Source organism: Raphanus sativus, chromosome 9, assembly GCF_000801105.2.
Source record: "Raphanus sativus cultivar WK10039 chromosome 9, ASM80110v3, whole genome shotgun sequence".
In the NCBI taxonomy this organism is placed as follows: Eukaryota; Viridiplantae; Streptophyta; class Magnoliopsida; order Brassicales; family Brassicaceae; genus Raphanus; species Raphanus sativus.
The window spans coordinates 36,709,059-36,722,188 of NC_079519.1; the positions used below are offsets into that span (position 1 = coordinate 36,709,059).

At 40.7% G+C, this 13,130-nt stretch overlaps 3 protein-coding genes across 3 annotated transcripts; all 3 read left to right on the forward strand.

The window, feature by feature from the left end:
- The first annotated feature begins 1,105 nt into the window (after positions 1-1,105).
- LOC108828730 (LRR receptor-like serine/threonine-protein kinase HSL2) lies at positions 1,106-4,402 on the forward strand. Its single transcript, XM_018602493.2, has 2 exons — positions 1,106-3,838; positions 3,929-4,402. The coding sequence occupies exons 1-2, from the start codon at positions 1,252-1,254 to the stop codon at positions 4,306-4,308; spliced, it is 2,967 nt and encodes a 988-aa protein (XP_018457995.1). The 5' UTR covers positions 1,106-1,251; the 3' UTR covers positions 4,309-4,402.
- Positions 4,403-5,140: 738 nt separating this feature from the next.
- LOC108827328 (cysteine desulfurase, mitochondrial) lies at positions 5,141-6,872 on the forward strand. Its single transcript, XM_018600702.2, has one exon. The coding sequence runs from the start codon at positions 5,264-5,266 to the stop codon at positions 6,638-6,640; it is 1,377 nt and encodes a 458-aa protein (XP_018456204.1). The 5' UTR covers positions 5,141-5,263; the 3' UTR covers positions 6,641-6,872.
- An 837-nt stretch (positions 6,873-7,709) lies between these two features.
- LOC108827327 (protein CROWDED NUCLEI 4) lies at positions 7,710-12,187 on the forward strand. Its single transcript, XM_018600700.2, has 9 exons — positions 7,710-8,106; positions 8,462-8,671; positions 8,760-9,013; positions 9,101-9,371; positions 9,484-9,567; positions 9,661-11,336; positions 11,411-11,630; positions 11,726-11,864; positions 11,959-12,187. The coding sequence occupies exons 1-8, from the start codon at positions 7,894-7,896 to the stop codon at positions 11,807-11,809; spliced, it is 3,012 nt and encodes a 1,003-aa protein (XP_018456202.1). The 5' UTR covers positions 7,710-7,893; the 3' UTR covers positions 11,810-11,864; positions 11,959-12,187.
- Positions 12,188-13,130: the final 943 nt, after the last annotated feature.

A 13,130-nucleotide genomic window follows, 5' to 3' on the forward strand; every position in this document is an offset into this window, starting at 1 on the left:
ATTTTATATTTTGTTTTTTTTTTAAAATGTAGAATTGACATTCTACATAGTAGAAAGTGTAATCTACTTTTTTCATTGAATCTATTATGTTTAAAATGCGTGTTCTACGTAAATAATAGTAATCTAAATATTTGGAAAACACATTCTACGCTTAACCTATAATTCTAAAATCTGTAGAAATCAAAATCTATACATTATTATAAATGTAAAACCGATAGAAATCAGAATCTACATATTACTATAAATCTAAAACTAGTAGAAGTCAATTTCTTACATGTTTACTGTATTCTACCTATTTTAGAATACATGTTCTACGGATAAGGATAATATTAAAAGAGAATATTTGAGAATATTTTGTTTTCTTATTTATTAATAAAAATTGATTTAAAAAAAAAGAAAAAAACTTTTATTTTTTTTAGATAACACTTTTAGTAAAAAAGATTTTTTTTTAAAAAAATACTTTAGTAAATTCTTTTAAAAAAAAAAAATCTTTTAGTAAAAAATATTAAAAAAAAATCTAAAAAATAGAAAATCTTTAAAAAAAGGAAATTCGTTTTTTGGAGCTAAAAATTAATTGAGATTTTTATTTTTTATCTTTTAACATTTTTAGTAAAATATTATATTTTAATATTCAAAATTAATTTTTAATTATAATTTTTAATTGAAATTTAAGGTTAGTATTGTCATTTAGAAAAAAATAGCCTAATAAGATATAAAGCAAGAGAGATTAGACTAAGATGACATAGTTGCTGTTTTTTTGGGTTAAAAAAACAATTTTCTCATTTTTTTTTCGCCGGCTTTACTTCTTTATTTTTTTGGAACTTTTGTAAAACTCACGGTTTCATTTTCAATAAGAAATCTGATGACCAATAAAAACCAGTTTTATAGTAAACGTATGATCAAATTATCTTTCTACATTAGTCCATTTCACTATATAATTTATGTTAGGTCCACCAAATTATGTTTTATTAATAGTTTCCTAGATTCCTTTTCAACATATGTTTGGACTCCAGCCACTTGAAAGCCCAACAAAAAAAAAACTGTCACTAGACTAACCCTACTTCCCATGTGAATCCAAAGAGAAAGAAAGCAAAAGAAGTAAATGTCATTAGCAAAAACCTTTAATCCCTTCATCTTTAAATAAACGATTACAAATCTTTAAACGTTACTTAACTCCCTATCCCATCAAAAACGCCATGAAAATTTCATGAAACAGATTCTCTCACATTCTTATCCCTCCTCCCCAAAACGATGACCACCATTACTACTTCTCTCTTCTTGTTACTTGTTATTTCATGTGCTCTCCAAGTTTCTTCCAACGGAGACGCTGAGATACTTAGCCGAGTCAAAAGTAGCCGGCTTATCGACCCGGATGGAAAATTAAATGACTGGGCCATAACCGGAGATAACCGGAGTCCCTGTAACTGGACAGGAATCACATGCGACTCCAAAAACGGCGCCGTAACGGCCATAGATCTCTCCGGCTACGGAATCTCCGGTGGGTTTCCGTACGGATTCTGCCGTATACGCACCCTCGTCAACATCACTCTCTCTAAAAACGACCTCAACGGTACAATGGATTCAGCTCCTCTCTCCCTATGCTCCCGGATCCACGTCCTGATCCTCACGGAGAACAGCTTCTCCGGTAAGTTACCGGAATTCTCGCCGGAGTTTCGTAACCTCCGCGTTCTCGAGCTGGAATCCAACCTGTTCACCGGCGAGATTCCAGAAAGCTACGGAGAGCTCTCATCTCTAAGAGTTTTGAATCTCAACGGCAACTCGCTCGCCGGAATCGTTCCGGCGTTTCTTGGTAACTTAACCGAGCTGACTCGTCTCGAGCTCGCGTACGTCGGCTTCGAGCCTGGTCCGATCCCTTCGACGTTCGGGAGCTTGACGAAGCTGAGTAACCTCCGGCTAACTAACTCGAACCTCGTCGGAGAGATTCCCGATTCGATCGGGGATCTGGTTTCGCTAGTGAATCTCGATTTAGCTATGAATGGTCTCTCCGGAGAGATACCGGAGAGCATCGGAAAGCTCAAATCGATTTATCAGTTGGAGCTTTTCCTAAACAAGCTATCGGGAAAGTTGCCGGAGAGCATCGGGAACTTAACGGCGATGAGGAATTTCGACGTTTCGCAGAATAATCTTAACGGTGAGGTAACGGAGAAGATCGCTTCTCTCCAGCTCGTTTCTTTCCATCTCAATGATAACTTCTTCACCGGAGAGTTGCCACGTGTCATAGCTTTGAATCCTAATCTCGTTGATTTCATGATATTCAACAACAGCTTCACGGGGACGTTACCTACGAACTTCGGTAAATTCTCCGGTTTAACTGAATTTGACGTCTCGACGAATAATTTCTCAGGCGATTTACCGCCGTATCTTTGCTACGGTAAGAAACTTGAAGGGCTAATCAGTTTCGGTAATCAGTTAAGCGGCGAGATTCCGGAGTCGTACGGTGAGTGTGACTCACTTAATTATATTCGTATGGCGGATAACAAACTCTCTGGTGAAGTTCCGGTTAAGTTTTGGGAGCTTCCTCTTACTCGTCTCGAGCTATCCAACAATCAGTTACAAGGTTCGATTCCTCCGTCGATATTTAAAGCTCGTGATCTCTCTCAGCTCGAGATCTCCGGGAACAACTTCTCCGGTACGATTCCGGCGAGAATCTGTGATCTCGGAGAACTCAGGGTCGTCGATCTCAGCCGTAACCGTTTCTCGGGATCTATTCCGTCTTGCATTAACCGTTTGAAGAATCTGGAGAGAGTGGAGATGCAGGAGAACGCGCTCGACGGCGAGATTCCGAGTTCAGTGAGTTCGTGCGCCAAATTAACCGAGTTGAATCTCTCCGATAACCGTCTCCGCGGCGGAATTCCACCGGAGCTTGGTGAGTTACCGGTTTTGAACTATTTGGATCTTTCCGATAATCAGCTCACCGGTGAGATTCCGGCCGAGTTGTTGAAGCTGAAGCTGAATCAATTCAACGTCTCCGATAACAGACTCTCCGGTAAGATCCCTACTGGTTTTCAACAAAATGTTTTTCTACCGAGTTTTTTGGGTAACCCGGATCTCTGTGCTCCGGATATGGATCCGATTCGACCTTGCCGATCCAAACCCGAGCCGCGGCTCGTCCTGGTGATCTCTGCCTTTTGCATCGCTGCACTGATCGGAGCTTTGGTTTGGCTTTTTATCAAAACCAAGCCGTTATTCCTGAGAAAACCGAACCGGACCGATAAAGTAACTATTTTCCAGCGAGTCGGGTTCACTGAGGAAGATATATATCCGCAATTAACAGAGGATAACATAATCGGGTCTGGCGGGTCGGGTTTGGTTTACAGAGTGACACTCAAGTCAGGCCAAACGCTCGCGGTGAAGAAACTCTCGGGAGGACCGGGTCGAAAACCCGAATCTGAATCTGTTTTCAGATCCGAGGTAGAGATTCTGGGTCGGGTCAGACATGGAAACATAGTGAAGCTTCTCATGTGTTGCAACGGCGAAGAGTTTCGGTTTTTAGTGTACGAGTTCATGGAAAACGGCAGCTTGGGTGACGTTTTGCATTCGGAGAAAGAACATCGTGCCGTTTCTGCGCTTGATTGGACGACGCGGTTCTCGATCGCGCTTGGTGCAGCTCAGGGACTTGCTTATCTACATCATGACTCTGTTCCGGCGATTGTTCACCGTGACGTCAAAAGCAATAATATATTGTTGGACCATGAGATGAAGCCACGTGTTGCTGATTTTGGTTTAGCTAAACCGTTGAAAAGAGAGAACAATAATGGTGTCTCTGATGTTTCTCCCATGTCTTGTGTTGCTGGATCCTACGGCTACATTGCTCCAGGTTCGAATTCTAGTGCTAAACCGAAATAAACCGGAAAACCAAATATTTATGAATGTTATTTTTATTTTGTTGTGGTGATTGCACATGCAGAATATGGTTATACGTCGAGAGTGAATGAGAAGAGCGATGTGTATAGTTTTGGTGTCGTGTTACTCGAGTTGATCACCGGTAAAAGGCCAAATGATTCGTCGTTTGGGGAGAATAAAGACATTGTTAAGTATGCAATGGAGTCAGCTTTGTGTTACTCTTCTCCATCACCTGAAGACAAAGCTATGAATCAAGATTCAGCTGGAAACTTTAGAGATCTTAGCAAGCTTGTGGATCCAAAGATGGAACTTTCTACGAGGGAATATGAAGAGGTAGAGAAAGTTCTGGAGATTGCGTTGCTTTGCACGTCATCGTTTCCGATTAATAGACCGACCATGAGGAAAGTAGTGGAGTTGCTCAAAGAGAAGAAGTCACTTGAGTGAGACACTTTATTTTAATATTAGCATTGTTACTTAATTGATAGATGGACTATTAGAAAACTAATTAAAAAGGTTAAACAGCTAATTATTTCTTTCATTTTGAGTTTAAGATTGAGAAGCATCGACTAATCTATAAGATTTTGCAAACTAAATTTAATAGTCTAAAAGTATCATTGCTGATGTTCTCAATAAACTAACATATGAAGCAGATCCATGTACCAATCATCTTCGAATAAACATTGGTGTAAGTGTGTAACTCATGCTCCCAAAAACTTTTTGCATCACCATCAGTAGTGTTTTTGCTTTTGCTTCAAGAGGGATTTATGTTCAAGTTTATTCCAAGACTTACATTTAAGACAAAGGCTAATGTCTCTGAATTGTTAATACCTTCTACTCTTGCTCGTTTTATCTTTAACAAATCAAAAGATATATTGAAGTTAATCCAAAGATATGAAAGCTTCCTTTGGTCCAATAATCTTATTAAAGATTCTTGTAAAAATTGAGTTCAAATTTAGATAAACGATTTATTATCAATTATAAATAAGTATCAATTTTTTTTTTTTGAAGTTTACACAATTTACCATTCATTGAAAATAAAAATGTGTTTTTTAAAGACAAATAACTTTTCTAAAACATAAATCTTTTTGGAGGTATAAATTAATGTTGGAAAGACTGATGTTTTTCTTTTACAAACTATAAAAACTCCCGGGCCAAAGAATATGCCAATATGGTATTGAGATGTTACATTAGGCCGAAGAATATGGTATTGAGAAGTTACATTTGGCCCATGAGATATCAACGAGGCCTTCTTCTGCAACACTGTGTTCAATTTAGGGCTCCAGAGACGACCACGTCGCCTCTGTCACGAAACCGCCAGTGACGCTATCGTTTTGATAAGCATAGAAGCAAATCGAAGCGAAGAGAAACAACAAACAATTGGAAAAAAACACGCAATCCGATGGCGTCTAAGGCTATCTTCTCCACACTCCGGCGATCCCTAACGAAACCACACGCCGCCGCCGTTTCCCGACGCCACCATTTCTCTACCTCCTCCGCCGCCGCCGCGACGGCGTCCGAATCGTACGCAGACGACTCCGCGATCGTGATGAAAGGAGTCCGAATCTCAGGCCGTCCTCTCTACCTCGATATGCAGTCGACGACCCCTCTCGATCCCCGAGTCTTCGACGCGATGAACGCCTCGTCCATCTACGACTACGGCAACCCCCACTCGCGCACGCACCTCTACGGCTGGGAGGCGGAGAACGCCGTCGAGGCGGCTCGGATTCAGGTCGCGAACCTCATCGGCGCCTCCCCCAAAGAGATCGTGTTCTTATCCGGCGCCACGGAGGCGAACAACACTGTGGTAAAGGGCGTGATGCACTTCTACAAGGATAAGAAGAGGCACGTGATCACCACGCAGACGGAGCACAAGTGCGTCCTCGATTCCTGCAGGCATCTCCAGCAGGAAGGCTTCGAGGTGACTTACTTACCGGTTAAAACCGACGGTTTAGTTGATTTGGAGATGTTAAAAGAGGCGATTAGACCGGATACCGGTTTAGTTTCGGTTATGGCTGTGAATAATGAGATTGGCGTGGTTCAACCTATGGAGGAGATTGGTAGGATTTGTAAAGAGCATAAGGTTCCGTTTCATACGGACGCTGCTCAGGCTATTGGGAAGATTCCTGTTGATGTTGAGAAGTGGAACGTTAGTTTCATGTCGATGAGTGGGCACAAGATCTACGGACCGAAAGGTGTTGGTGCTATGTACGTTAGGAGGAGGCCGAGGGTGAGACTCGAGCCGTTGATGAACGGTGGAGGTCAGGAGAGGGGGCTTAGGAGCGGGACGTTGGCTACGCAGCAAGTTGTTGGGTTCGGGGTTGCTTGTGAGCTGGCGATGAAGGAGATGGAGTATGATGAGAAGTGGGTTAAGAAGTTGCAGGAGAGGTTGCTGAATGGGGTTAGGGAGAAGCTTGATGGGGTTGTGGTGAACGGTTCGTTGGAGAGTCGGTACGCTGGGAATTTGAATCTGTCGTTTGCTTATGTTGAAGGGGAGAGTTTGCTGATGGGTTTGAAGGAGGTTGCGGTGTCTAGTGGAAGTGCTTGCACGAGTGCGAGTTTGGAGCCGTCTTATGTGTTGAGAGCTTTGGGTGTGGATGAGGACATGGCTCACACTTCGATTAGGTTTGGGATTGGTAGGTTTACCACGGAGGAGGAGATTGATAAGGCGGTGGAGCTTACGGTTAGACAGGTTGAGAAGTTGAGGGAGATGAGTCCGCTTTATGAGATGGTTAAAGAAGGTATTGATATCAAGAACATACAGTGGTCTCAGCACTGATTCAGTGCGGTACAAGAAGGAAGCTCGGGTCTTTGGTTATACCGGATGATCTGATCCTTTGAGCTGTTACTATGTTATGTTGGTAATTTAATCTTATGTTTGGTTTCTAGATAGATTTCAAGTGAGAGAGTGTCTGTCTTTATTTATATGGTTTTGTAATAAACAGAGCACGAACTAAACTTTGAGTTTCTATGTTGGACTTGCCGAATATGAAAGGCGAAACGTTAATATACTCTGCACTGCTCATTTCAAAGGCAGACTCTGCTGCTCCTTGCTGATAGCTTCATAAATGGAACAAGCAACATGTATCTAGAGGAGCTACAAAGAGCTCGGGAAACTGATCCTAACATTGTTGATGAGTCTTGTTGCTTGTTCGAGCTTACCAGGTTAATTGGTCACATGAAGGCTAAAAAAGCTTGATCCTTGGGGTGTAGAGGAAAGAGCGATTCCAGAGGATCTCACGCCTAGTCTGTAAGGAGAAAACCGATCTTCTTCACAAGGCTCTTCAACGTGAGCCCATCACCCCTGCCCACCCTTAGATGATCCGTTGTAACAGAAATAACAGCTTGAGCCCTTGATAACTCGAAAAAAATAAATATAAATAAGTAGTTTAGTGCATCTGATTTGAATAAAATCCATGTAAACTCTCAATATTATCATAAATCTTAGAATATTTCAAGAAAAGTGTCTGATAAATCATTCTTATTTTGGGTTAAAAGTTATATAATACTCAACAAACAAGAAATATGGGCTGGCTATACACAAAAACACACCTGTCAAGTTACTAAACGAGATCTTCAAGAATCATTCTTTCAATATTTTAGTATCAAATACATTATACTTATCGTTTAAGTGAAAGACAGCATAGTATGAAACATTCAAATGATCAGAGTGAATCAAGAAAAATTCTAATTAATATATACAGTCATGAAAAGAGTCGAATAATCTTAATTACCATATTTAATCACCTCTTTTACACTTCATAATAAATTGAAATAAAATTGGATTTAGCCGCTTAAAACGAATATGTGAAGAAAGCCTTTAAATTAAAACGCTACTATGGTTGATACTTTCGACAAGTGGAACAGAAAATACTTTTGACCTAAAAAAAAAAAATAAAGAGAGACTAGACTACTCTGCGACCGAGTATCTTCTTCTTCTTCTTCTTCTTCTCCAGATAGAGATAGAGAGAGAGAAGCAGAAGAGACTAGAGTCGTGATTCTGATCCTAGATCGGTTCGATTAGTAACGGCGATGGCGACTTCTTCTAGCTCGGAGCGAGTCCCGAGAACACCGGCTGCTACTGCTACCAGATTAGCGATTACGCCAGGGTCTAGGGTTTTGAAAAGCCCTCTCAGTGAAGAAATCATGTGGAAGCGTCTCAAGGAAGCTGGATTCGACGAACAATCCATCAAAAACAGGGATAAAGCCTCCTTAATCGCCTATATCGCCAAGCTCGAATCTGAGGTTCACTTTTTTAATTCTTCTTTTTTCTCCAGACGAATCTCCTGTAGAATTACACAAAAGTTTTAAGGCTTTTAGGTAGTGCTTTGGCTGTTTGAATCACTGTGATTAGTTTGTGCCCTAAAAGTTCAGTTCTGAGTTCATATGAATTTGATTTTTCCCGGGGGAGGGAGTGTGGAGTAACTACACGACCGTTCGTCATACTGTGCACCGTTATTGACCATTTATGGGATGGAATTGATTTTGCTGAGAGTTATTGCTTTTTGCTTTTTTGAAGTCTTTAAAGTCTCGATTTTTGTTTCTCTTTTCAGCTTTGATTCTATTACGATTTATGTTGATTTTGTAATTTTGGATGTAGGTGTATGATTATCAGCACAACATGGGCCTTCTAATCATGGAGAAAGACGACTTGTCCTCCAAGTACGAGGAGGTTAAGTCCTCTGTGGATGAAGCCGAGTTAGCACACAGGAGAGACCTATCTGCGTATGTCTCCGCCTTGGCTGAAGCCAAGAAACGAGAGGAGAGTTTGAAGAAGGATGTTGGGGTTGCTAAAGAGTGTATCTCTAGTGTAAGTCCCTTATCTTTTGAGAGCTAGCAAAATTTGGTTATTTCTGTCTCGTTTTTGTTGATTTAGTCTTCTTTTTTTTTTCCCTCAGTTGGAGAAGACTGTGCATGAGATTCGTGCAGAATGTGCGGAGACGAAAGTTTCGGCTGAGAGTAAATTGTCTGAAGGTCATAGTATGATTGAGGATGCTCTCAAGAAATTTGCAGATGCTGAAGCAAAAATGCGCGCAGCTGAGGCTTTACAAGCAGAAGCTAACCGGTATCACCGGATTGCAGAGAGAAAACTGAAGGAAGTTGAGAGCCGTGAAGATGATCTTGCTCGGCGTCTTGCATCTTTCAAGTCTGAGTAAGTCTTCTATCTCTCTATGTTAACTGGACTATAAGACATTTGTGGTATTAAGCTCTTGTGGTTGTTCATTCGTTTATGGTTTAGGTCTGAAACAAGAGAGAGCGAGATCGTTATTGAGCGACAGACTTTAAGTGAGAGACGAAAGAGCTTGCAGCAGGAGCATGAAAGATTACTGGACGCACAAGCTTCACTAAACCAGCGAGAAGATCACATTTTTAACAGATCCCAAGAACTGGCTGAGCTTGAAAAGAAGCTGGCATCTGCAAAGAGCACATTTGAGGAGGAACGTATAGCCTTTGAGGATAGAAAATCCAATTTGGAGATCGAGTTAGCTTCGCTTGCTAAAAGAGAAGAGGTTTGTATACACCTAAGTACCTGTTGTTTCTGCTTTTGTTTAACACGTCGACCAAAAAACTTATAGCATACATCACGGTATTAAATCATGTTTTATATCATTGCAATAACAGGCTGTCTACGAAAGGGAGTCTTCACTACTTAAGAAAGAGCAAGAGCTGCTTGTTGCTGAAGAAAAAATCGCCACCAAGGAATCCGTGAGTTTACTTGTTCATTCCAACGAACCTTCTAGTTATCATTCATGCTTTTAGTTCGCAAGAGTTAAAAATGCTTTTAAACTATCAATACAGGAGCTGATTCAGAAGGTCTTAGCGAACCAAGAGGTTATCCTGAGGAAAAGAAAATCCGATGTGGAAGCTGAGTTGGAAAGCAAGTACAAAGCTGTGGAAGATGAAATCGAGAGCAAGAGACGGGCTTGGGAACTAAGAGAGGTTGATATCAGGCAGAGGGAAGACCTAGTTGTTGAAAAGGAGCATGACTTGGAAGTTCAGTCAAGAGCATTGGCAGAGAAAGAAAAGGACATAACAGAGAGGTCTTATAATCTCGACGAGAAAGAGAAGCGTTTGAACGCTACAGAGGAAGATAATAACCGTAAGACAACTCTGCTGGAGAGTGAGAAGGAAAGGCTAAGAAAATTAGACTTGGATTTGAAGCAATCTTTGATATCGCTGGAAGAGAAGAGAAAACGCGTTGACTCAGCAACAGAAAAACTCGAAGCGTTGAAGAGCGAGACGAGCGAATTATCCATTCTGGAGCTGAACCTCAAGGAGGAGTTGGATGATCTGAGGGGTCAAAAGCATGAACTGCTGGTCGAAGCAGATAGATTGAAGGTGGAGAAAGCTAAATTTGAAGCTGAGTGGGAACACATTGATGTGAAAAGGGAAGAGTTGAGAAAAGAAGCGGAGTACATAACTCGTCAAAGGGAGGCTTTCTCAATGTATCTCAAGGACGAGCGTGATAACATCAGGGAGGAAAGGGATGCGTTGAGGAACCAGCACAAAAACGATGTGGAGGCGCTTAACCGAGAGCGTGAAGAGTTCATGAATAAAATGGTGGAGGAGCATTCAGAGTGGCTTAGCAAGATACAGCGTGAACGTGCCGACTTCTTGTTGGGTATCGAGATGCAGAAACGAGAGCTGGAGTATTGTATTGAAAACAAACGAGAAGAGTTGGAGAATGCTTCGAGGGAGAGAGAGAAGGCTTTTGAGCAAGAGAAGAAGTTGGAAGAGGAGCGTATACAGTCCCTCAAGGAATCAGCAAAGAAAGAATTTGAACATGTCCAAGTGGAGCTGAAGAGGTTGGATGCCGAGAGACTGGAGATCAATCTGGACCGTGAAAGGAGGGAGAGAGAGTGGGCTGAGTTGAAGGATTCGGTTGAGGAGCTAAAGGTTCAAAGAGAGAAACTAGAGAAGCAAAGGCATATGCTTCGATCTGAAAGAGAAGAAATCCGACACGAGATTGAAGAACTGAAGAAGTTGGAGAATCTGAAAGTTGCGTTAGATGATATGTCTATGGCTAAAATGCAGCTGTCCAATTTAGAGCGTAGCTGGGAGAAGGTTTCTGCTATGAAGCAGAAGGTGGAGTTGCAAAATGGAGTCAGCACTGTGAGTAACAGCGACGATGGTTATAACAACTCTTCGATGGAAAGACAAAACGGCGCAAGCCCTTCGTCCGCAGCTCCGTTATCATGGATAAAACGATACACTAATCGGATATTCAAGACTTCTCCAGAGTCTCCAGAGAAATCACCCCCAATGCATGAAGACGAAAGAGGATTGCCTTCAGAAAAGGTGAAGTTAGAGTCATCGAAAAGAGAAGAAAAGGCTTACACCGAGGGGTTGTCTATAGCAGTTGAAAGACTTGAAGCCGGAAGGAAGCGAAGAGGTAACGCATCTGATGGACCAAGCAGTAACAAGAAGAGGAAACATGATGATACCCAAAAATCTCCTGATGCTGATCCCGAGAGGTAGAATCGGATTTACTCGATAACATTTTTTTTTTTACTTATTATTAAAGCAAAGCTTTAATCATTGTTCGCAGTGTAATCTCAAGCCCTCGAAATGTTCCTGAGGACAAACATGAACTGCCACCAAGCCAAACCGAGACACCAAGTGGAATGGTAGTCATTAGTGAAACCGTGAAGGTCACAACAGTAACGTGTGAGACGGAGGTCATCAACAAAGTGACAAACATTGATTGCTCTGAAGCAGGAACAAAGATGGTAGAGGAGGAGAAGAAACAAGGTAGTGATTGCAATCAGGTAGGTTTCACTCACACACCTTCTCAAAAGCAAAATGTTTCTCATTACTTTTTCAGCAAACTTCATAAGGGACAAACTCTTGTCTTTTGCTGTAGGCCTCTGAAACAGTGACTCGGAAAGAAGCTGAATCTGATAAGAGAGAGGAGAAGGATTCTGAGGATGGTGGTATTGTAACATGAATCAGATTGAGGAATGATTGATAACCATTTTAGGAAGAAGACATAGGCATATAAGGTACGTCTCATTCTTCACCAAACAAGCCAACACTTGAGAGAAAGTTCATCAAACTACACTAACAAGAGTTCTTGATTCTTGTTTGTTGATGCAGGAACTCTATGGATCCTTTTTGGTTTGTTTTTAGAAAAGATTTGAGTATGTAAATGGATTTGATTGGTTTTTAAAAACTCTGTTGAAGTGAGTAGAGTGTTGGTATGTAAAGTAGATAGGAAGAGGGAGTATGATTTGTTGGTTTCTCGTGTGCTGCATCGTGTGTCTGAGAACATCATATGTCTTTCAAGACGGTTGAATTCAGTTTCAGTGTTTTCATTTGTTTGGTCTTTCTGTTTATGATGTCTTTTTAGCTCATTAGCACGTCTCTACTCTGCCTGTCACATTAGCTATTTCCCGCTACGAAAATGGGCTGGCCCGGCCCAGGTTTTAGGGTTACTTTCTATTATAGCCCAAAATTTTATGGGCATTCAAATACCCTTTCAAAATTTTAAATAATTAGCTGTTAATTGTTATAGCTTCGAGTGTATTTATAAAAGGTTTTACTTATGGGTTTTGTAAGTGATACTTCCGACTGGAGACAAAACAACCCTGCCAATCGATTTGAGCAAGGATAACATGAACTGGACAGTTCAATGGAGCTAGATCCAAGCAAATTGGATACCAATATATAGGCCCCGGTTCTAAACACACAAAATAATTTTACTCATAAACCATTACATTCATAAAATTTGATGCCTTAAAAGATATTATTTGTGTAGATGCAGAAGATGTTCAAATTTCATGCTTCGTAAGGATTCAAGAACTTTGAATCTATAAAATTTTAGGTTTAGTCCATTTTAACTTGAATCTTGTTAGCCTATATAGTGCAATAATAATAAAGATCTCTTTTATTGTTTTTTGGGATTATTTTATCTATAAAATGTATGAACAATGATGTGGCTAACTGGCTATGGGAAGTGCTAACATCAGAAAGCTGTGGTGGAGATGGAAACAAATTGCGTGTGAAATGGGTGAAAAAATCGGCATTGATTTGTGGGGTTTTAAGCTTAATGAGTGACAGCTTAATTATTTACTTTCTAACTTGACGTCTATATGTTTTAATATATACTAATCCCTATTTAGCTAACCCATAAATATAATGTAAACCCCACTGTTTTTGTCTTTTTTTCTTAAAGCTGGTAAACTGTTTTTGTCTTTTGACCGACACATTTCCCTCCTAAATCCCTAATGTTTGAAGTCAATCAAATAATCCAATCGTATAAGTTTTTT